This window comes from Sapajus apella, unplaced genomic scaffold (assembly GCF_009761245.1).
Source record: "Sapajus apella isolate SASKATOON/1434 unplaced genomic scaffold, GSC_monkey_1.0 scaffold36, whole genome shotgun sequence".
Taxonomy (NCBI): domain Eukaryota; kingdom Metazoa; phylum Chordata; class Mammalia; order Primates; family Cebidae; genus Sapajus; species Sapajus apella.
In genome coordinates this window covers 2,226,274-2,250,195 of record NW_022436976.1, presented here as the reverse complement: position 1 = coordinate 2,250,195, position 23,922 = coordinate 2,226,274, and the positions used below count along the sequence as shown (strand labels likewise).

General features: G+C 37.4%; 2 protein-coding genes across 7 annotated transcripts in view; one reads left to right on the top strand and one right to left on the bottom strand.

Annotated features, from left to right (window-relative positions):
• Nucleotides 1-639: 639 nt before the first annotated feature.
• On the bottom strand, nucleotides 640-8,648 carry GNG5 (G protein subunit gamma 5). Its single transcript, XM_032296425.1, has 3 exons — nucleotides 8,083-8,648; nucleotides 3,995-4,139; nucleotides 640-868 (listed from the first exon to the last, which is right to left on the bottom strand). The coding sequence occupies exons 1-2, from the start codon at nucleotides 8,161-8,163 to the stop codon at nucleotides 4,014-4,016; spliced, it is 207 nt and encodes a 68-aa protein (XP_032152316.1). The 5' UTR covers nucleotides 8,164-8,648; the 3' UTR covers nucleotides 640-868; nucleotides 3,995-4,013.
• SPATA1 (spermatogenesis associated 1) overlaps nucleotides 8,355-23,922 on the top strand; it is a 75,550-nt gene continuing 59,982 nt past the window's right edge. For 2 of the 6 annotated variants that reach the window (XM_032296419.1, XM_032296418.1), the window contains exons 1-2: nucleotides 16,918-18,281; nucleotides 23,017-23,123. In XM_032296419.1, coding sequence (XP_032152310.1) covers nucleotides 18,246-18,281; nucleotides 23,017-23,123 — 143 coding nt within the window. In that variant the 5' untranslated portion in view covers nucleotides 16,918-18,245. Of the gene's footprint in view, nucleotides 8,488-9,330; nucleotides 9,335-16,917; nucleotides 18,282-23,016; nucleotides 23,124-23,922 lie in introns of those variants that run through there. The other 4 variants (XM_032296415.1, XM_032296416.1, XM_032296417.1 and 1 more) reach the window with 4 other exon arrangements.

The following is a 23,922-nucleotide window of genomic DNA, read 5'->3' as shown; positions in this document are numbered from 1 at the left end:
TTAACGGTAAATAAGTTGGAATCAAGATTCAGATTAACTTTTCTATTTGCATTTGCATGGAACACATGAGAGGAATAAAATGATAAATACTAGCTAACCCTTGATTTTTATTAATTTTTTTTAAAAAATAGAATTTTTTGATTTTTATTAATCCAGTGTCCGGCACATAGTATAAATAACTTAAATGGAGGCCAGGTTTCTGAACGTTTTAACAGTGTCTTAAACCTTCAGAAGGGTAAAAATTAAAGCAAAATGATCTGCCAAGTTTTAAAGCAAAGTTGCAAATTACTGAAGCTAATCTTTGCTTCCTGGTTTGGGGTGTTTGTTTTGTTTTGTTTTATGGCCAGGTTAGGGGGGAACTCTTGTACCTGATGCTGTAGTACTCCATTCAGGCATTGAAACAAAGTTAACCCTATAAATAACTCATGAATGGAAACTGAAGAACTTAACAGCCTCCTCCTGACCTTAAAAGAACAAAGGTTCACAGTTTACCTTTAATTCCCTAGCAGTCTTGCCAGATGTATGGCATAAGTCATGGGAGAAGAGTAGGTGGAACAAACTACAGACTTAACCCCTTCAGGTGTTCAGAACAGATTAATATACCATGTATTTAATACTAATAATGCAACAACAACAAAAAATCCTTTCATACTAAGTTTTATTGTATGCTGCTGCCAGTGTATATAAAACAATTACCCTTGTGAAATAGAAATTCATGAAAATTCAGAGAGGTAGATGTTAAGGACTGACAGAAGTAGAAGTTTGTATATTATGTATGGCACAAGTGTTACAGGGATAAGCTTTTGTACAGGCTTCAAATGGAGCTCTCTTGAATATTCACTGGATCATAAGAAGTGGTTTGGGAAACCTAAGATGAAAAAAAAAAAGGTGAGTTAAACTATCAACATAGTTTTTAATTTTTTTTCATGAATAACTTGTTTAAGAAAGAGAAACAGGATGGGAAATGCCTATGGTGCAGTAACAGTAAAATCTTTCCCTTAATTTTCACAACCAGTCTGATGTGTAAGTCATTCCTCTTTTATAAACAGACTTACAAATTAAGATTACTGCGAAAATATATTCTGTATATAATAAAAAAAGGTTAGTAAAGCTCTCTTAAGGAAAATCTGAACATCCTTAGAAAAATGAACAAGAGTGTTTAGCAGGGCAGTTTGGGAGTATCTAGTCTAGTAGAAGACGGCAACCACACTTCTAGTTCCCTAGATAATCCTAGACATAGCGAAACATGTACAAGGATATTGACTGTATTAGTATTTTAATATATATATAAAAATATATAATTTTAATATATATATAAAAAATATAACTCGGTAGGAGAATGGATAAATAAATGAAGGTTGCCACATATGATGGAATACAAAGCTGTAAGTTATGCCTTAAAAATAAAAGTTTTGTTTTCAAACCATAAAATATTTCAGTTAATACAGTATAAACTAAAAAATTTAAAAAAAAAATTGAGAAGGTATTAGAAAATTAAAACGAGCATACTAAGTTTAGGATTTGTTATTGATATGGAAAGGTAGAAAGTATTAATTTGAGATATTTTGTAACAAAAATGTTCAAGAGGCATGAACAGAATAAATGCTATGAAAAATGTTTAATCTCACCTAAAATAGCAGCAAAAAATGAAGGTTTGTTAGGGCTCAAGGAAAAAGCATTCTCATGTTTCTAGTGGAAGGCCAAAGTATTGTCAGGGGATATCAAGTGCAACATTGTAAAAATTTTAAACATTCACTCCTTGTTGACTAATTTTACTTCTAAAAACTAAGGAAAGAGAGGTACTAAGTATACATAGACGTTCATCAAAATCTTCACCTCACTGGAACCTCAAATTTTGGAAACTTAAATATTCAATGAAGTATAACTCAATTATAGTTAATACACTGCTAAAGATCTTGTTTACAAAGAATATTTAATGAAGAAAATTCATCATTTAAAAAAGGCAGAATGAAAAATGGCAAATACTGATCCTTATTTTTAATTAAAATATTTTTGTGGCACCCATTGTTGCATATGTTTTTAAAAATGTTTCATACAAAAACTACCTGAATTTTACATATTTCATCATTGTCAATAAGCCTGTCATCTTCATTTGTTGTGCATACATATTCTACTGTTTTAAGTTTTTAATCCTGTATTATTTCTCCTTTGTTTTGTATAAAAGAGGAAAAATTTTGAAAGCTGGAATGTCAAAAAAAATAAATTCCTCTTAAAAGGAAATACAGGGCCAGGTGTGGTGGCTCACGCATGTAATCCCGCTTTGGGAAGCTGGGGTGGGCGGATCACCTGAGGCCAGAGTTTGAGACCAGCCTGACTCACAAGGAGAAACCCCGTCCCTACTAAAAATACAAAAATTAGCTGGGCATGGTAGTATGCACCTGTAATCCAAGCTACTCAGGAGAAACAACTGAATGCGGGAGACAGAGATTGCAGTGAGCCAAGATCACGCCATTGCACTCCAGCCTGAGCAACATGGGTAAAACTCCGTCTCAAAAGGAAAGGAAATACAATTTATTACCAGTGATTATTTCTAGGTGTAATGATCATGGTGATTTCTATTCTTCTTGTATTTCGTGTTGCTAAATCACCTATACTGTTTTACAAGTTATAAAAACCATGTATTTTTAAAACTATATTTACATACATAACTCCAATGCAAATTCTTTACATTCATGCCACTCARTATAGGTCTAGTACCATCAGCATCAGTGTAAGTCGGCAGTTGTAAGAAATGCAAGTGCTGGAGCCTCACCTCAGACCTTCTGAATTAGAATTTGCATTTTAACAAAGTGATCTGCATCTATTCAAGCTTGAGAAGCAATGCTTTGATGCCCAAGTATTCTTTCCCTAGCCCAAACTGCTTCAAATCTTAATACCCACAAAGCTGTTTTCTTATACTGCTGGGATAGACTGGAAACATGTACTTACACAGACTTCCTGGACACTCCCAGGCCTATAAAACTTAATTAAGGCACGACTATGTAACAACGTATTTTAGGAAGCAGCTTCCTGGACTTTGCAGTCAGAATGTTAGTAAGGGGTGTGTGCCATATACAAAATCTTTATTTTTTTTTAAATTACTATTTAAGTTTGCTTCTCATAGGTCAATACTAATGAGTACATTCCCTAACTAAAGTACAAAGAATTTATAAAAAGGCAGCACCCTTGAGTTACATTTTAAAGGATCCAAAAAGTTTTTGGTCACACCTCTTAGACTAACATACATTTTGTACACATGATATTTGATCTGGAAGTCACAAATTAATGTACTGAAGCATGCTTTACTAAAGCCAGCAGGTCTTTAGTTTTTAATTCTCTGAAATTCAGTCCATTGTCTGCCACCAAAAACTCATATATTGCATTTCCTTTATGTTTTATCTTTAATCCAACAAATGAGAACAAAACATAAAGGCTGTTCTACCTCAGTCCAAATGCCTGAACCACCCTGGCTTTTTCAATTACATCTGATTTTCTCTTGTATTTCCAATTCCCAATCTTTGCTATACTGTTCTACAGCTGGGTTCAGTTAGAGCAATAACATCAGAATTAATCCAGATCAGTTGGTAGTACTTTAAGTCATCCCCCAAAAACATTGCAGATTTTTTTAAAACTCTCTAAATGTTTGCCAGGTACATAAAAACAAAACTAGTACTTGGTGACTCCCAATATACATAGGCCATTAGAGGTCAATGCTCTAAAAAGTGACACATGGCCTGTTAACAGTAGTGGCATTTTGTAGTAACTCTCCTATACCCTATTGCTATTAAATCTTCAATTTATCCGTCTTTATGGTAAAATACAAACCGCCTTCATGACTACTAACTCAGCAAGTTTCATGAATCGTCACTTTGCAAAACAGAAAAATGCTGGAAATGGAGGGTCAAAGGAAAGTACATAGGATGACCTTTTAAGTGCTGCAAAGAGAAGGCTAGTTATTCCTACAATGTCGGCTTTTGTTTTTAAGGAAACTTACCTTTTAAAGATTCATTTTACTACAAAAAGGAACAGACTTTCTGGGGTCTGAAGGGATTTGTACTTGAAGATACTCCAGTCAGCAGAGGATCATGTTGAGCATTCTGCAGACAGAATTGTTTCAAGTCTGCAGCTGCCTGGGAAACCTATATAGAAGAGAGAGAGCGGGAAAGTGCCAGGTGGTGAGAACATTTTAATGAAGGTTTTCTCAAATCTCTGGAAATACTGTACTTAGAATAAAACAGTACTTCTCTTGCTTCAGAAGAAGATACTATTTAATAATTGAAGACTTAAGTCATATAGTGAGCCCTTTTTTTTGTTTTTTTTTTGAGATGGATTCTTGCTCTGTCATCAGGCTGGAGTGCAATGGTGCGATCTCAGCTCACTGCAACCTCCGCCTCCTAAGTTCAAATGATTCTCCTGCCTCAGCCTCCAGGGTAGTGGGGACTACAGGTGCACACCACCACGCCCGATTTTCGTATTTTTGATAGAGACGGGGTTTCACTATGTTGGTCAGGATGGTCTCGATCTCTTAACCTCGTGATCCACCTCGGCCTCCCAAAGTGCTGAGATTACAGGTGTGAGCCACTGCACCTGGCCTAGTGAGCGCTTAATACTTAAAACTAATGCTTGTAAATAAGACTGATATGAAGTATGTTTTCTTTTGCCTGATTACTAGAAGCATCAGATGACTGCATATGAACAGTACAATTACGTTTCTTTTTGCAAAGCATAGCACATCTTATTAAAAATAGGCTGTTCAAGTGCAAACCTGAGGGTACTTAACATCTTGTTTTTATTAAAAGCATTACAGAACAAAAAGAGCAATAACATTCTAGAAAACTATTACTTTGTCTTGAAAGCAGAATTACTGGAAAAATGCTACTTTGAATAAACATAATGTGGGATAACTAGCACGTAATTTAGAAAACCAAACACTCTAAGAATGCATTCAGTATACTGATCCTCAAACTTGTCAGACCCTTGTACTCTCTTTAAACTAAAACAGATTAAAAGAGGCATGCATTCATTCACTTAAACATCTACTATTTGTATATATTCTGCTAAGGTAATGTAGACTATCAATAAAATAACCATAAAGACATATAAGTTCCTTAAGTCTTGTTTGGGTGGCTCTGTATATGTATATTCACACTTAAATCAGATTTAAGGCAATAGTTTCTTAAAGGCAGCCTGCTTAGAAAAACAAATTGAAGTTTGCTATCAGCCTTTCAGTCACATGACACTGGGCAGAAAACTGTCACTGTCTAGTTTAATATTAAAATATTGTTGGTACACAAAATAATGAACTGAACCGTTCAGACGTGGAACATGAGTGACTAAAACACTCCAAATGCATCTAATATCTGAAGTCTTGAACTGAGATTTAAGAAGTGGGTGATATAATCATGCATTTTATTCTCAGTCTTAACTGAGAATAACGGACGCTGAGAGCAAGGTGTTCAGTGCATCCAGCTGGATATGTAGCCTTAGGGACTTAACAGCATCACGAATGCTCTCTATACCAAGAAACCCTGAAGATTACAGCTGTACCTCCGACCTGATCAAATAATTCATCATACTAAGATGCATCTAAATGCTTCTTGACTCTATTTGTGTGTTTGGCTTATACAACAGTCCAGGGTAGTGAGTTCCATAGGTTTATTAGTTCCTATGTAAAAGCATTTTACTAATGACTATACGCCCCCTTGTCCCCTCCCTTCCAAAGAAGTGTAGCTAAAGTAGGACGACAGCGGTGTCATTTTTCACCAAATATTGTAACAATGTTTAGTGTTTTCATTCATATTAACAGGAAGCATAAAGAGTACCTATTAATTTTCTGTTTAAAGTGTAGGCAGGGTCCAATGTAACTCCTTTTCACAACTTTTCAAGCACCACTATGTGCCACATATAGGTATTGAGAATACATAAGAACAGCCAGAGCACTGTTGTTATGGAGCTGACAGTTCAGAGAAAATGACAAGGTGCACTGTGGTAAAATTAGTAATCTTTTAGATGGTGACTGGGTGGCCACCTAAGGGAAGGTGTCTGAGGTGACACTGAACCTGAAACTCAATGACAAGAGATCTGGCCAAATAACCATCAGTGAGAAATAGCATTCCAAGCAGTGAGGAAAGCTGAGACAAAGACTCTAAAACTGGAACAAGCTGCTAGCCCCCAGGGCACTGTAACAATCACCATTCAGGAGGTTGAAACCCTGCAATCCTGGCCTAATTACTAGTCCCCTTTTCACTCTCAAAAATGTCCAGACATACCTATGACAGTCTGTCAAGCACTTGTGATAAGTTCTGTCAATCGCACTCAAACATACAGGTTAAAAATAAGCTTGTATAGTTTAAAAATATCACCAAAAATCACCTAGCCCAGTCATTGATAAAACAGATACAGAAATGGAACCTAACCACATTTAGCAACATGTCTAACGAAAAGCTCATTTAAAAATCCCAAAGTGAGATGCCCTCCCCTCCTTGCTATAGCCTTAACATCAGCCAGAAATTGAGAACTCCCAAACCAACTCATTTCTGATGGCTTTAATGATCCCGACAAGAAGCCTAGTGAAGATTAAGATAGAATCAATTTTGTGGGGTTAGGGGGGCAGCAGCTAAGGTTTTCCAGGTAAAGCTCTTGGAATATTTTCGTCTGAAAACCTCATGTAATTTTCTTTGGAGACTAAGTGTGTGCAATTCACTGCTTTCACTACCCTGCCCCCACTTTTTTCTCTCCTGGTCCATCCTATTTATGATAAAGGCACACCTGAATGATACACAATGGTTGTTAAGAAACGCATGATTTCAAATTTCAGAGCCAAAGCCAGCCAAGACTGACTAGAAACCACTGGCACTGGGATGAGGTAAGAATTGGGAGAGTAGAGAAATGGATTCCAAACTGCAGTTAGGTCTACAGCACTTCAAGGACTGGAAGTGAAGGGGATCCTACACCAAGACGAATGGGAATTTCCCTTCCCTTCTGAGTTGACCGCAACTGAGTAAACTAGGTCCTTGACATTTCTAGTTAAGAAAGCTTAGAGACCAGAGACCCTCTCTCATCCACAAAACGTTTCAGGAAGTAATAAAGACTAGCCTAATGAGTATAAAATCCAATCATCTTAGGAACAGACTGCTTTTAACAGGGCACATGATTTACATTCTTTCTTTTTTTAACTGCAGAAGTGTTTCACATGTAGCCTGACCCATTGTACCAGAAAGAAGCCAATCTATTTAGGACTGTAATAATCAGGAAATACTTAGAATAGCACTTGAATGTCAAGTTGTTCTATCAACACAGACAAAAGGCTTTTCCCCCCAAAGTAAATACCTCAAGACAAGGCCAATACTAACCAGACGCCAAAGTAAGACCAATAATTACCCACACTAATCACTTTCTTGGGCATGCCGAAGAGTTGGTATCCCCAAGGTCAAATACGAGCAAACTGTGCCATAAGTATGAAATGCACGCTTTGATCGAGGTTGTACGGGGCAATGACCAAAACTTTACACTCCAGGAACGTTTCGAAAACTGCTGCTTTAATCCATAGTTTAAGTTATGCAATAATTCGCTTAAAAGTATGTGTTAAATGGGTAAGAGAAGCTGAAGGTAAGAGTTTAATACTAAAGGAAGGAGGAGTGGTAAAGGTAAAATGGGGGGAAAAGTCTGCTCTGAATCAAAAGTCGGAAAATACCCTGTCCGATGAGAAACAGGAGGCTGGCAGAGCGGGAAAGGAAGGGTGCGGACCGCGCGCCGAGGCGCAGCTGTTGGCGAGGCCAGCCGAGGAGGCGACCAAGGGAGGTAGAGAGGGAAGAGGACCGGAATGCGGGCCACGGTTCAGCCAAGGGGCCAACCCGCCTGGTAAAGTCCTGGGGCGGAAGGGCGGACTAATTGTCCCCCTAAACCACAGCGTAGACCCATGCGGCGCTTTCTCTAAAGCTGGCCGCTCCCGGATCGCCGCCGCCGAGAGCGCGTCCCCTCCAAGGAAATGAGGGCCGCGGCCGCGTGTCCCGCCAGCTGGGCCGCCGGATCCCACCGGCCGCCACCGCCTACCCCTCGCCTCGGCCGCCCGCCCCTGCTCACTTTTACGCGGTTGAGCCCGGCCTCCAGCCGGAGCTGTTGAACCACTTTCTTCATAGCGGCGACGCTGGAGGAGCCAGACATGGTGTACTGGAGGGCCGGGCCGATTCGTGGGTCGGTAGGTGGTGGGCCGTGGGTCGACAGGGCCAGACAAGTGAGCTGCGCGCGGCGGGGGCGGGGCTCCGAACTTTGTCTCTAAGTTTCCGGATCTGTGCTCAGCGGCTCCACCCTCGGTGCGCATGCGCACCTTGCCTGCCTTCTTTTCCAGCTTCTCACTCGGCCCGGAGCACGAGCGTGGAGTAGGAGGACGAGAAGGGGCGGAGCAGTCCGTGGGCGAGGTGGCTGCTGGAGGCGAGCACTACCCGCCTAAGTTCTCCTTTCCGCTCCAGAGGGGCCGCTTTGGGAGAGGTAAGGAGAGAGCTTATTGTTGGCCGCTAACACTTAAGAGGGGGTCTGAAGAGGACCAGTGAGGGAAGTCAGAGCTTGTGGGAGTTTCTAAAAGGCCCGGCGGCGGGTGACCAGGAGGTCTCAGTTTTTCTCCCGGAGTTTGCGGGAGGGGTTGAGGGAAGGGAGGGCAGAGGTCCTCTGAGCGGCGTGAGTCACCCACACACCCTGTCCCGTACAGGCATGTCTCTCTGAGATGACCACAACTGAGTAAGCTAGGTCCCTGACATTTTTCTAGTTAAGAAAGTTTAGAGACCAGAGACCCTCTCTGTGACCCGAGTTTGGCCAATGGGCATGCTCAGTGCCCCCCCACCCCCACCCCGCGCAGCCCGGTAGACCGGAGGAGACCGCTGTAGCCGACCCAGCGGAGGTGGACGGGCGGGATGCAGGGGCGCTGATTCGCTGGAGAAAAGATCTTCTCGATGTTTGACTTTACTGGTCTCTTAGCTCTTGAATCGGTTTTCTGAAAGATTGAAGAAGCCAAGGTGCTGGTTGAAGATTACACCTGTCTACTCTGTTACCCATTTAATCTGGAGAATTAACGCTTACTGTATACAACTTATTTTTGTTTCCGTAAAGTTTGCTCTTTAGTATTTTCGTTGTAATTTATTACCTCCTGCTTGAAATTGAGTCCCAAAGAAGTTTTTAGGAGAGATGGTAGGATCTAACCAAACAAAATAGGCTCAGCCAGTGCGTCATTCTTTCATCCATGGAAATGTGTGTGTTATGTCACAGTATTAAGGGCAGATGTTTTCTATTTATTTTGGGGTAGTCTCCGAATGAATGCGCTGATGTTTTCTATTAAAGTCAGGTGTTTCCTATTTCTTTTGTGGTAGTCAGGCTCGGAATGAATGCGCTGTTTTCTATTAATGTTAATAATGTCATCATTAATGCATTTCAAATTTTTTATTAGAAAAGCTTGTGTAATTGCTCTGGTCAGCAAAACCTAATTTACTCAACAGTTTATATCAGTTCACAAAAATGTACAGTGTAAGTTTAGCATTTTACTTAATTCGTACAGACGTACTGATTGGGGTTAAAACCAGGGTTTGAATTCTGGCTCTGCTACTTATCATGGTATTCTTGGGCAAGCCACTTAAATTACTGAGGCTTTATTTCCAAAGAAACAATAAAGCTTACTTCGTGGAGTTGTTTTTCAGAATGAAATGATATTTTATATATATAAAGAATATGAAGGATATCTCAATAAATACTGTTTTTTCCCAAACGGCATTTTTTTTTTTTTTTTTTTTTTGAGACGGAGTTTCGCTCTTGTTACCCAGGCTGGAGTGCAATGGCGCGATCTCGGCTCACCGCAGCCTCCGCCTCCTGGGTTCAGGCAATTCTCCTGCCTCAGCCTCCTGAGTAGCTGGGATTACAGGCACGCGCCACCATGCCCAGCTAATTTTTTGTAGTTTTTAGTAGAGACAGGGTTTCACCATGTTGACCAGGATGGTCTCGATCTCTTGACCTCGTGATCCACCAGCCTCGGCCTCCCAAAGTGCTGGGATTACAGGCGTGAGCCACCGTGCCCGGCCTCCCAAACGGTATTTTAATTATTTCACCTTTGGTGCTTTGTTGACTGTATAATGCTAAAACGTCATTCATACTTTACAGATTTGTAAGATTAAACACAAGTATCTTTATTCAAAGAATGATTTATTTTACAGTAGTTTTAGAATATATCACTGAACTGTTAAGAACTGTGGAATGTTAATGCTGGAAGAGATTTTAGGGAATATATGGTCCAATAATTTCTTCTGTGAGGGAAGCTGTTGAGGAATAAGCAGTGTCTTAGGCCAACACAATTTCAGAAAAAGTTTTTATTGCTTTTTTTATTAACCTCTGCATTGAGAAACCACAGACTGGACTGCTGTCTCAAACACCAGATAGTATTTTTTTTGTAGCATGTCTTTAAAGATTCTATGTAGGATAGCAAAGAAGAAGACAAAAAAACCATTGAGGACAGATGCGGTGGCTCACGCCTTTAATCCCAGCACTTTGGAAGGCTGAGGTGGGCAAATCATGAGGTCAAGAGATCAAGACCATCCTGGCCAACATGGTAAAACCCCCTCTCTACTAAAAAATATAAAAATTAGCTGGGTATGGTAGCCCGTGCCTTTAATCCCAGCTACTCCAGAGGCTGAGGCAGGAAAATCGCTTAAACCAGGGAAGCGGAGGTTGCAGCGAGCCAAGATTGCCCCACTGCACTCCAGCCTGGGTGACAGAGCAAGACTCTGTCTCAAAAAAAAAAAAAAAATTTAGTAAACTTTAAGTTCAGTTGAATCTGAAGTGATTAGCTGTAAATATAGTTTATGAACTATCTGTATCTTGTAAACTTTTGTTTAGGAGATGTTCTTTGACATTCCACAATGCTCTAAAAATTTCAATCATGTTACCAACTGTACAGACATAGATGCTCACCGTTCAGTTGGTTGAAGACTGGCCTGTTATAAAAAGAATTTGTCACCAAGGGGATCCTTTTAGCAATAAATGGCAAGAAAAAACAACCAAGTAATCTGTCATTTTATGTTTATCAATTTAAATTTAAATTTACTTTATCAATTTAATTTAAATTTACCGTAGATCTTCACCTTATTCAACTAATTAGTACCCCAAGTTCTTTAGTTTACTAGGTCAAAATTCAGAATTTGAATAAATAAAATAAGATTCACATGCCTTACTTCGTAGTTTAACTAAAGGCTAAATTTCTTCAAAGGGGGATTTCACAATTCTGACTTCTTTCTCAAAGAATGAGCTTATTCTGTTTTTATAATGGTTAAGGAAATTGAAGTTTGGAGGAAAATAATATATACAGTAGTTACAAATAAAATACCTAGGAATTAACCAAGGAAGTTAAAAATCTCTACAATGAAAACACTGATACAAGAAATTGAAGAGAACCCCTCAAAAATGGAAAGATATTCCATGTTTATGTATTGGAAGAATCAATATTGTTAAAATATCTAAACTACCCAAAGCAATCTACAGATTCAATGCAATCTCTATCAAAATACCAATGACATTCTTCACAGAAGTATTAAAAACAATCCTAAAACTTATGCAGAACCATAAAAGACCCAGAGTCACCAAAGTTATCCTGAGCAAAAAGAATAAAAATGGAGGAATCATGTTACCTGACCTCAAATTATACTACAGAGCTATAGTAACCAAAACAGCTTAAAGTACTGGCATAAAAACAGACACATAGACCAGTGGAATAGAATAGAGAACCCAGAAACAAATCCATTCATCTCAGGTGAGCTTGTTTTATACAAAGGTGCCAAGAACATACATTGGAGAAAGGAAAGTCCCATTAATAAATAGTGCTTGGAAAACTGAATATCCATATCAGAAGAATGAAACTAGACCTCTCTCCTCATGTACCAAAATCAAATCAAAATGGGTTAAAACTTAAATCTAGGATGTAAAACTATGAAACTACTATAAGAAAACATTGGAGGCAGGGTATGGTGGCTCATACCTGTAATCCCAGCACTTTTAGAGGTTGAGGTGGGTGGATTACCTGAGGTCAGGAGTTTTAGGCCAGCCTGCCCAACATATAGTGAAACTTCATCTCGACTGAAAACACAAAAAGTAGCTTGGTGTGGTGGCACACACCTGTAGTCCCAGCTACTTGGGAAGCTGAGGCAGGAGAATCACTTGAATCCAGGAGGCAGAGATTGCTGTAAGCCGAGAGTGAGACTCCATCTCTCACAAAAAAAAAAAAAAAAAAAAAAAAAGGAAAGCATTGGAGTAACTTTCCAGGACATTGGATTGGACGAAGATTTTTTAAAATAATACCCCACAAGCACAGGCAACAACAGCAAAAATGGACAAATGGGATTACATCAAGTTAAAAACCTGCACAGGGCCAGGCACGGTGGCTTATGCTTGTAATCTAGGCACTTTGGGAGGCTGAAGCAGGTGGATTGCTTGAGCCCAGTAGTTTAATAACAGCCTGGGCAGCATGGCAAAACCCCATCTCGACAAAACTACGAAAATTAGATATGGTGGCATGTACCTGTGGTCCCAGCTACTTGGGAGCCCTCAGAGATCAAGACTGCAGTGAACCATGATCATGCCACTGCACTCCAGCCTGGGCAACAGAGAAGCCCTGTCTCAAAAATTAAAATAAAATAAAAACAAAAAAGAAAAACTTCTGCACTACAAAGGAGACAATCAGCAAAGTGAAGAGACAACTCACAGAATGGGAAAAAAATATTTGCAAACTATCCATCTGATAACCAGAATATATAAGGAGCTCAAACAACTATATAGGAAAAAATAATTCATCTTAAAAATGGGCAAAAGAGCTGAATAAATGTTTTTCAAAAGAAGACATGAATGGTAAACAGGTATATGAAAAGGTGTTCAACATCACTGATCAGGAGAAATGCAAATCAGAGCTACAATAAGATATCATCTCACTCCAATTAAATTGGCCTTTATGCAAAATATAGGCAATAACAAATGCTGGTGAGGGTGTGGAGAAAAGGGAACCCTTGTACACTGTTGGTGAGAATGTAAATTAGCTGGTCTCCATGATGGGGACCAGCTTGCAGGTTCCTCAAAAAAACTAAAAATAGAGCTTCAGTATGTCCCAAGAATCCCACTACTTGATAGAGATCCAAAAGAAAAGAAACCAGTATATCGAGGTATGTGCACTCCCTTGTTTACTGCAGAGCTATTCACAACAGCCAAGATGTAAAAGCAGCCTACATGTCCACAACAGATGAATGAGTAAATAACATGTGGCACAAATACACAATAGAATACTATTCTGCCATAAAAAAGAATGAGATCATCTCATTTGCAACAACATGGGTGGAACTGGAGGTCATTTATGTTAGGTTAAAAAGCCAGGCACAGAAACATAAACTTCATATGTTTTCACTTATTTGGCAGTAAAAATTAAAACATTTGAACTCATGGAGATAGTAGAATGATGGTTACCAGAGGCTGGGAAGGGTAGTGGGTGGGGACTGGGGATGGTTAATGGGTACAAAAATATAAGTTAGATAAAATGAATAAAATAGTGTTGGATAGTGCAATTATTGTGACTATAGTTAATAATTTATATATTTAAAAATAAGAGCGTAATTGGATTTTTTGTAACATGAAAGGATAAATGCTTGAGGTCATGGATACCCTGTTTACCCTGATGTGATTTTCACACATTGTATGCCTGTATCAAAATATTTCATGTACCCATAAATATATATACCTACTACATGCCCACAAAAATCACAAAGTAAAAGAAACCTAACTCTGTAATTCATTTTCCAACATAGATTCTAATCCTATATCATTCTGTTACTCTCTGGGAGACCCTCTCCCACCCTAAAATGTCTTAATATATCCTGAAAATATTTAAAATCAAGACAAGTATGCCATTTTGTCTACATTAGGACCTGTATAGAAAACAAACCTCATTCCTCAACTGGTCCTACAAGTATGACTACTATAAATGCTTATGGATTTTGGAGTGCCCTCAGGCATTTCAGGCATTTTAATCTATTTACCTGAGACAGATTAGAATTTGGATTAGAATTTGTGGCCCTGGTGGCTCATGCCTGTAATCACAGCACTTTGGGAGGCTGAGGCAGGTGGATCGCCTGAGGTTGTGAGTTCAATATGAGACCAACCTGACCAGCATGGAGAAACCCCATCTCTACTAAAAATACAAAATTAGCTGGGCGTGGTAGCGGGTGCTTGTAATCCCAGTTACTCGGGAGGCTGAGGCAGGAGAATCACTTGAACCCGGGAGGCAGAGATTGTGGTGAGCCGAGATTGAGCCACTGCACTCCAGCCTGGGCAACAAGAGTAAAACTCCATCTCAAAAAAAAAAAAACAACAAATGGATTAGAATTTTATTTACAGCTTAACCAGGAATCAAAGCAGAACTCCCAGGACATATATGTAATCTGAATTTATCCTGATCAGATAGATTTCATGCCTTGGTGATTTAAGAATCAGGAATTGTGCCAAAAAATTCTCCCATCATCAGGCGTGAAGTTGACTGTATTCTGATTTTTTAATTCCAGAATGTAAGTTTCCCTGTCACTTCTTGCATTCCTTGAGTAATCAAAAAATTTTAGAGCTGCAAAGGTTCTTGAAGAGTTTGAGTCACTTACCACTAAGAAACTGACACTCAGACCAATGAATGGTTTTACAGGTCATAAGGGTCTAGAAACCTGCTTTTCTGGCTCCCAATCAATCTGATTATCTTGTGTGAGATTCTACTTTATTGGTATATTTAAACATAGCCCATGTCAGCATTTATTAAGTGCTGGTGCTTAGTTATAAACATGAATCAGCTATGTTACTTCCTCTATTTGCTTCTCACTACCAGCTTACTTAGTCATTTTCTCTATTCTTTTTCTATCTCTCTATAAATATGTATACCTTTCCCATAATACGGGCTTGCCTCATGGCTATGATACTACCCCATGACTTCTCTTTTTTATATTCTTATTTAAAATGTCAGCATTTATTAAAGTACATTGAGCATACCTGAAAGGGATCCCAATACTAGCAGCAAAAAAAAAAAAAAAAAAAAAAAGTACATTGAGCAGTCTTTGTATGCCATATTATCAAATCAAACAGGAAATAAAAATGAATCATTTTTAGACACTGAATAGAATGTCAGAAGTTCTTAAGCTTGATTTTCAGGTCTGCTTCTGACATTGAAAATCATTTTAGAAAAGTGCAGAGAAAACATGATAGATAACTATTTTGAAAGGAGAGACTAGATCAGAGATGGCAAATAGGTGATACATCTACCAACAGTTATTCCTCAAACGCATAGTTGACTGTGATAATTCAATTCTGTACTGTTTCCTTCTGAGGAGGTTTAGCCTTGGGATCCTACTTAGTAATTCACTTTTAGATAGTACCAAGTGATGGGAATTAGCATGCACAATAAAATTGATTTTCCATTCCTGGCAGCAGAGTTCTAAAGCAAAATTATGTAATAAATGAAAGATTAGACCAGAACTTCATAGTCACTTTATTTTTGGTTACTGAGATATCAGTCTCCTTTTGTTTGAATTGTTGGCATCATTTGGTTCATTAGCTAATTAGTAATAGGAAAAAAATGTGAAAATTCCACGTTATATGTTAGGATATAGTATATGATTTAGTAAATTCTAAGCATGCCTAAAGTTTTATTAGCTTCCTGTGGTTTCAGTAGCAAAGACTTACTCAAGTTACCATAAGCAATGAGGAGATTATTGTAAAGATCAACACAGAGCAGCAGTGGAGGCACATATCCCATGTAAATCCCAAAACAAAACTGTCACGCTAATAGGCCAAATTGGAAGTAGATCTAAGGCTAGAGACTTCAGCCCCAAGAATTCTCCATTCCTCCTTTCTGGTGCTTAGTTAGAAACATGAATCAGCCGTGTTACTTTCTTGGTTTGCTTCTCACTACCCGTTTACTTAGTCATTTTCTCTATTCTTTATCTTTTTCTATCTCTCTATATAAATAGCTTTCCTATAACATGGGCTTGCCTCATGGCTAGGATACTACCCCATGACTTCTCTTTTTTATATTCTTACTAATAATGTCTATAATGCTTGAATCTTGAGCTCTTTCCCAGGTCCAATTCCCAAGGGATCATCTTTTCATGTCAGAACATTTTGTTTCTGCTCAGCCCAGGATTTGGACTCCAGCATTGTTCCCATCAGAAATGATAAAGGGAGTTTTTAAAATCCCAAACATGGCTTCTTTGCCATTACTTTAGAAAGGATACTATAGGTATCTCTTATCCAGAATGCTTGGGGTCAGAAATGTTGAGGATTTCAGATTGTTTCAAATTTTGGGATATTTGCATTATATACTTACCGGTTGGACAACCCTAAACCAAAATCCAAAATGCACCAGTGAGCATTTCCTTGGAACACCATGTCAGCATTCAAAAAGTTTCAGACTTTGGAGCATTTCAGATTTCAGATTTTAAAATTAGGGATACTCAACCTGTATAGTGGAGTCCTGTATAGGTTTACCACAGGACAACAATAAAGCGGGTCTTGACTGATCTATCTTGAGTTTGCATAGTTAAAAATTTGTTCTGGGCCTGGCACAGTGGGTGGCACACTGCTGTAATCCCAGCACTTTGGGAGGCCAAGACAGGCAGATCACCTGAGGTCAGTAGTTCAAGACCAGCCTGGCCAACATGGTGAAAGCCTGTCTCTACCGAAAATACAAAAATTAACTGGGCGTTGTGGCACAGGCCTGTAATCTCAGCTACTTGGGAGGCTGAGGCAGGAGAATTGCTTGAACCTGGGAGGCAGAAGCTGCAGTGAGCTGAGATTGTGCCACTGCACTCCAGCCTGGGCAACACAGGGAGACTGTCTCAAAGAAAAAAAATTGTTCTGAATTAAAGTATCAAATTTTAATATGTAACAGAAATTAAAACTTTTAGCCTACGAATTTGCATACCAATGAATCAATGAATGTCCATATGCTATAATTAATATGGATTAATTCTTACCTAATAATGAAGTGACTATATATGTATGTGAGTCATGGTTCCCCTAGGTTCACAATAGAGGTTAATATTAATACAATGGCATACAGAGTTTTGGGATAGATCTATAAATACTTTCTTAAAGTACTAATGTGTTCTTAAAATAGTGTTTGACGTGGTCAAAATGAATAATCACATTTTAATTATTGTAAGAAATATAGGAAGTAATATGCAAAACTAAGGAGATTGTATATTTCAGGAAATAATCTTTTAATTTTGATACTATTAAAACAATTAGTAGTACTTGTTACGGTTTTGTAGAGCTATAATCAATACCAGATCAGAGGAATTTTAAGTTTTGTTAGATTTAAATCATTATTTTAACATAAGCCAAGGAAGAGCAATGTTTTGAAATCTAGGAAAGCTTCAGCTTTTGTGTCAGTACGATTAGTATATCCTTAAGAATTATCCTACTTTGATAATTCCTTTTAGAGTAATAATTCAGATACCTTATTTTTCAATTTTTCTTAAATACATTTATATATTTTTAATTGTATCATACATTCTGGTAAACTGCCATAAATCCTCTGAGGAAAAATACAGGAAATAATACACAAATGAAGCCTGACATATTTAAAGATTGGCATTTTCATCTGGAATAATCATGTTTTTTATTATTGAGGCATCAAAGCCCAGGAAGAAATGTATATGGTTAAACAGTTTTCATCATTCTACAGCCATTTTAACTAGCCAAGAGGCTAATTAAAACTTTAGGCATGCTTAGAATTTGTAGTTGATCCTAACCAAGAATCATAAATTCTTTCTACTTCCAAACGTGTATTTCTAATTTATGTAAAATGCTGTTTATGTAAACATAATTTTCAACCAAGAAAAGATTTAGAGTAGTAAAATATGTCCCGGTCACAAGTTCATTATAAGGTAATTTATTACTTTACTTAGTTTTATACATTTATGGTCATTTCATTACAATTACCAGTCATATTTACTAGTAAATGTCCTTTTGAGTTAGAATAATGAAGATTGTATATATTCCTAAGTTTTCATTTTTAGTTTATTTAATGCTTTTGTGTTTTCCTTTTTATTTCTTGAACAGAGACCAGAAATGAGTGGAATGCTATCTTAAGCCAAAAAAAAAGTTATAATTTTTATTTAATACTACTTAAATGAAGAAAGGTAAAAAAAGAAAAAAATTCCAATGATAATTATCCCATTCAGACATTAGTGAATATGTCGCTCAATCCAAGTCGACCTTCCTCATCAGAGGTAAGAAAATCTTTTTATACTAAAATATAAGAAAGACTTGCTTATCATTTTTGAAGTTTTATAAAAGCAAAAACATGAATTACATAAAGTGTTAGTTATTGACTCCACCATGATCCCAACTTCGTGTATCCCATTGTCTGATTATACTTCTCATGTCTCTAGCTCACTTCCTCTAATACCCCAACCATATTGGGACCCCCAATGCATTGATCCTATCACCTTTTTTACTATTTCTCAATTGTATGATTGAAGGTGGTACCCTCCATATCTAGCTTAAGTTCCGTAGAGCAATCATGATCACTCCCTTGCATATACTTTTGACTTCTTGCCCCTCTCTCACTTCATTGTGTTCCTTGGCAATACAACAAACATGGTTAATGCATGTCTCCACCTATTCCATACCTACAACTGAGCAGCCGAACGTGGCTAGAGAGAAAAATTTATACCATGATAAGTACCATTCTCACTTTAAATTCATGACCATGAATTTCAAGTGGAATCTTTTTTTTGTGGGCAGTCTTACTATCTGCCACTCATTGATTCACTCTTTCTCTCTTCTTCCTTTTTTTTTGTTTGTTTACTTGAGATGGAATCTCACTCTGTTGCCAGACTGGAGTGCAATGGCCCGACCTTGGCTCACTGCAACCTCTGCCTCCTGGGTTCAAGCAATTCTCCTGTCTCAGCCTTCCAAGTAGCTGGGACTATAGGCACATGCCACCACACCCAGCTAATTTTTGTATTTTTAGTATAGATGGGCTTTCACCATGTTGGCTAGGAATGTCTCAATCTCTTGATCTCGTGATCTGCCTTCCTCACCCTCTCAAAGTGCTGGGATTACAGGCATGAGCCACTGTGCCTGGCCCACTCTTCCCCTCTTCTAAACAAGTATGTCATACCATCTCAGACCCCCAATACCTTCTCTGTGTTTTCTCTTAAACCAACTGCAATCAAGGTTTCACCTCCATTATTCCAACAAAACTATTCTTGATAAATTCACCTTTTCATTACTAAATATGTTAGTTAATTATTATCCTAAACATTCTTGACCTATGTATTCACAACAGTTGACACCATTAATCATGTTCTCTTCTTTGACATAGGCTTCACTAGGCTTCTAGCATACATATTATATTTGTTTTCATCTTACCTTCTTGGTTATTCATTCACAGTCATCTTTATTGGGTATTCATCTTCTTCCTGACCTCTTAATTTTGAAATATTTTAGCTCTTTGTTCTCTTTTCTACCTGCACTTATTCTTTGGTGATCTCGTCTAGTCTAATCTATTTAAATGCCAACTTTATGCCAAGGATTTCCAAATTTATAGCCCCATCCCAGTCCTCTTTCCCAAATTCCAGATTCACATATGCATGTATTCAGCTGAGTGACTGACATCTCCACTTGGATGGCCAATAGATATTTCATCTTAATATGTCTGAAACTGAATCTTTTCCCCTTCCCCAAAATTCGTACCACCCATGACTTTTTGCCATCTCAGATGACGTCAAATCTACCCTTTCAGTATCTGAGGCCAAATGCCTTGGAGTCATACTTGATTTTTCTTGCATACTTGAGTCTTCTACTTGACTCTTCTCTCAAACTCCACTTCCAATAGACTGACTCTGACTCTTCTACTTGACTCTTGAACTCCACTTCCAATGGATTGTCTCTAGTTTTTAAATATATACAAAATCTGATTACTTTTTAATCAACTTTACTGCTAGCACATGAGTCACCATCATCTCACACTGTAATTACTCCGGTAACTTTATAACAAGTTTTCTTGCTTCGTATAGTCTCTTTTAGCTATTATTCCCATTGCCCAACTAATTAAATTTAGAAAGATTCAAATGTAAAGCATTATGTATATCCTGATATAATGCAATATAAAATACAGGGCACTATTTATAAAATACTATTGCCCCAAGTAGTAACCTGTGTCACTTTAAGGCCGTATATTTAACTGTTTACAGGAGATAAGAGAGGTTGGAGAAACAAGTTAAATGACACCTTAGAGGTAATGAAGTGCATTCATAATGTAGAACATTCTATGAGACAACTGGCTGTATCTTAAAAAGTCAATACCATGTTAAAAAAAAAAAAAAAAAAAAAGCAAAAAAAGTTTTGGAAAACACAAAGAAGAAAGTTTTTAAAAGTGGGAGGCCGAGGCAGGTGGATCATGAAGTGAAGAGATCGAGACCATCGTTGCCAACATGGTGAAACCCTGTCTCTACCAAAAGTACAAAAATTAGTTGGACGTGGTGGCACGGGCCTGTAATCCCAGCTACTTAGGAGGCTGAGACTGGAGAATCGCTTGAACCCAGGAGGAGGAGGTTGCAGTGAGCCAAGAATGCGCCATTGCACTCCAGCCTGGGCAACAAGAGCGAAACTCCATCTCAAAAAAAAAAAAAAAAAAAAAAAAAATCAACCAAATGCAGTGTGTGATCCTTGTTTGAATTCCAGATTAAGAAAACATTTTGAGGACAATTAGGAAATTTTAAATATGGACTGGATATTAATTGACATTAAGTAATTTTAATTTTTTTTAGATGTGAAAATGAAATTGTGATTATGTTACCAGAGGTCCTTATTTTTAGAATATGGATGTCAAGGTATTTAGGGATATATTGTCATGATGTCTGATTTACTTTAAATGTTTTATTCAGAGAGAGATAATTATTTTTATAGGTATGTATGTTTAAAATTTTTTATATTAAATAAAAATATACGTCAGATCTTCATGTTTCTCTTAAAACCATGCGTTAGCTTCCCATTTGATAGGTGAAAATGGCTCAGAAGGTGCTCTGTGTTTCCCCTCTACCTCTTTATATTTCTGAACTTGTCGTCTTCTACTCTTTACTCTCTGCTGCAATCATACTGACATGCTCTCACCTTAATACCTTTATTTTATCTCTTTCTGGAACTCTTTCCCTCTAGATCTTCACTTGGCTAATTCCTTCATTTCCCTTAGGTCTTTACTCAGATCTCACCTCTTCCATGAAACCTACCCTGACTATTTAAAACTGAAAACTTCTCCATCCCATATCTTCTGATTCTTCTTTACCCTGCCCTACTTATTCTTTTTTCCTAGTAATTACCACTTTGTAATATGCTATATTACCTATTAGTGTATTATATTTTTTTAATTAAAAAAAATTTAAAATTTTACTTCTTAGAAGTCAGTATTTATTGTTTATTGGCTGTATCTCTCACAGAGCCAGGACTAGTCCAAGGCAAATGAGGTACTTGCCATGGATGAAAAATTTAAGGGGCTACCAAAAAAATTTTTAGTATTAATGCAAAAAAATACATGTTGAACAAGATGTCAATATTTCAATTAGAGACAGGATCCAACAGTGCCATCTCTAATCATTTTAAAGCCTATGGCAAAAGAAAAAGTATGTGCCATGCCTTGTAATGTATTTTTAAAATAGCTAATGATTTTAATGAAAACATTATTGATAAGTAGCTTCCATTACAGCCAAGAAAGTAAGATTTTAATAAATTAGGGTTTGGGTGTAAATAGAATATTAACCTTAAAATAATGTCAGATTTAATATATACTTAAAATTTTTTCCACATTTTTTCAACTGTTTTGTTGTTCTGGAAAAAATAAAACCATTAAAAGTGTATTTTTAAGAAGCATGTGTATAAATGTTTAGTTGAAGAAATAGTTTCCCCCTGTAAAATATTAATACATTTATATAAAGATAAGGTCATATTTACTTTAAATTTCTTAAGGTTTTACAAATGTTTAATAGTATAGCTAGAGATTAATCTTTTAAGTGCTCTAGTGTTCAAAATGCAACATATAGCAAACGTCACTATCACATCTATACAAACATTTTAAATTGTTAATATTTCATCATTAAAAGCATAGAAGTAATTTCCTTGAGTTATAAAAACAACTTGAAGAAAACCTTATGTTTAAGATTATTTTTATCTTCTATAAAATTAATGATATTAATAGTAGGTCATATTCAAACTTTTAAAGATTTCTCAGATATTTAATATTGCATTAGAGTATATTCATTTTAATGTTTTGACTTTTAATATGCAGTATCAATCTTAATTTGACTAAAAGATAAGACTATATTTGCAATCATTCTGTTTCTATTGTGGTAATATAAATATTCTAAAGAGAAGGATTCTACTCAAGGTCATATGGAAAAGTGGATAGTTACATATAAGCACAGACATACTTACAGACATGCCCAATGTAAGAACAGTCATTCCTTTCTCATTTGGTCAGGAATAAATTCTTCCTGGAATTCTGGTGAATAAGTACTTTCCCCAAACCACGGTATTAAGCATTTTGCAGGTGCTGAGAGCTAGCAATCTTCAGAACTGTAATAGGGAGAAAATATACAAAGGCTATTGATTCCACAAGTTCACTCCAAGGGAACGGAGCAGGTAGGGAGTGAGGTGAAGTTAAGGTTGATGTTAAGAAAACTGGTCGTGGTACCCTAGGATTCTTACTGCAGGCCACAAAAGAACACCATATGCCAAAATATTGAGATAATCTCATAGCCATTGCTGCCAAGGGAAAATGTACTCCAAGTGCCAAGTGGCCAACTTAAGAACAGATTTTTAGTTCATTTTGTTTTTTGTTTGTTCAGAGGAATGTATGTATTCTGTGTTTTTTTCAATTGTGTTTATTAAATGATTATATGTGACATAGTTGATTTTTTTTCACTTTAGAAATATTTTAACTGATGTTCTTCTCAATTTATTCAGTTGGTGGAACTTCATGTTTTTTATGTCCCTGAGGGATCATGGAACTATAAGCTAAATACCATTTCAACAGAAGTTGTTAACAGATTCATTTCAGCTGGATTTCTGAGGCAAGTGTTGTATAGTGATGTAACAATATGCCTGAAAGAAGTGTCTTTATTTCTGCAGAGAAAAATGCTTTCTGGAAATTTAAGAACTATAAGTGAAAAATACTTTGTCCATTTGGTAGTTCCATTTCCTAACTTAATGAATACTATCAATATGTAGTGCTATGTAACAATTAAACCGGTTCTGTAGGAATAGCTTACTTGGCCATAGTTCTGCCACCCAGAAAACAGTGTATAACCTGTGTGTTATTATGATCATACACAATGTGAATTAAGAGAGAAGTTATCTGAAATTAAGAATCTGCTAAACTACTCAGAAGGCTGTGGTGAGAGGACTGCTCTGAGCCCCAGAAGTCAAAGCTGCAGTAAGCCATGATTGCACCACTGCACTCTGGTCTGGGAAACAGAGTAAGACTCTGCCCCCCACACTCCCCCCAAAAAAAAAAAGAAAAAGAAAAGAGAAAGAGAAAGCTGCTGAAGATCTGAAAACAGTAGTTAGAGCAATATATCTACAATGTCTCTTTGTCTGAACTGTTTAAAAATATAAACAAAGAATATGTTTATATGTATTTAGATGTGTATTTTCACATTCACAAAAAGACACGTAACACTATGTGATCTGACTGTCTGTTACCTCTCGAGCACACCCCTCTTCCTAATCTTCATCATCACTTTCTTCAACCACATCAGCCTCCTTTCTGTTCTGGAACGCATTGCCCTATCTCAGGACCGTTGTACTTTCTGTTCCTTTTGTCTAGAATGAGTTTTCTGCCCTAACCATATGCCCTCCCATCTCTTTCAG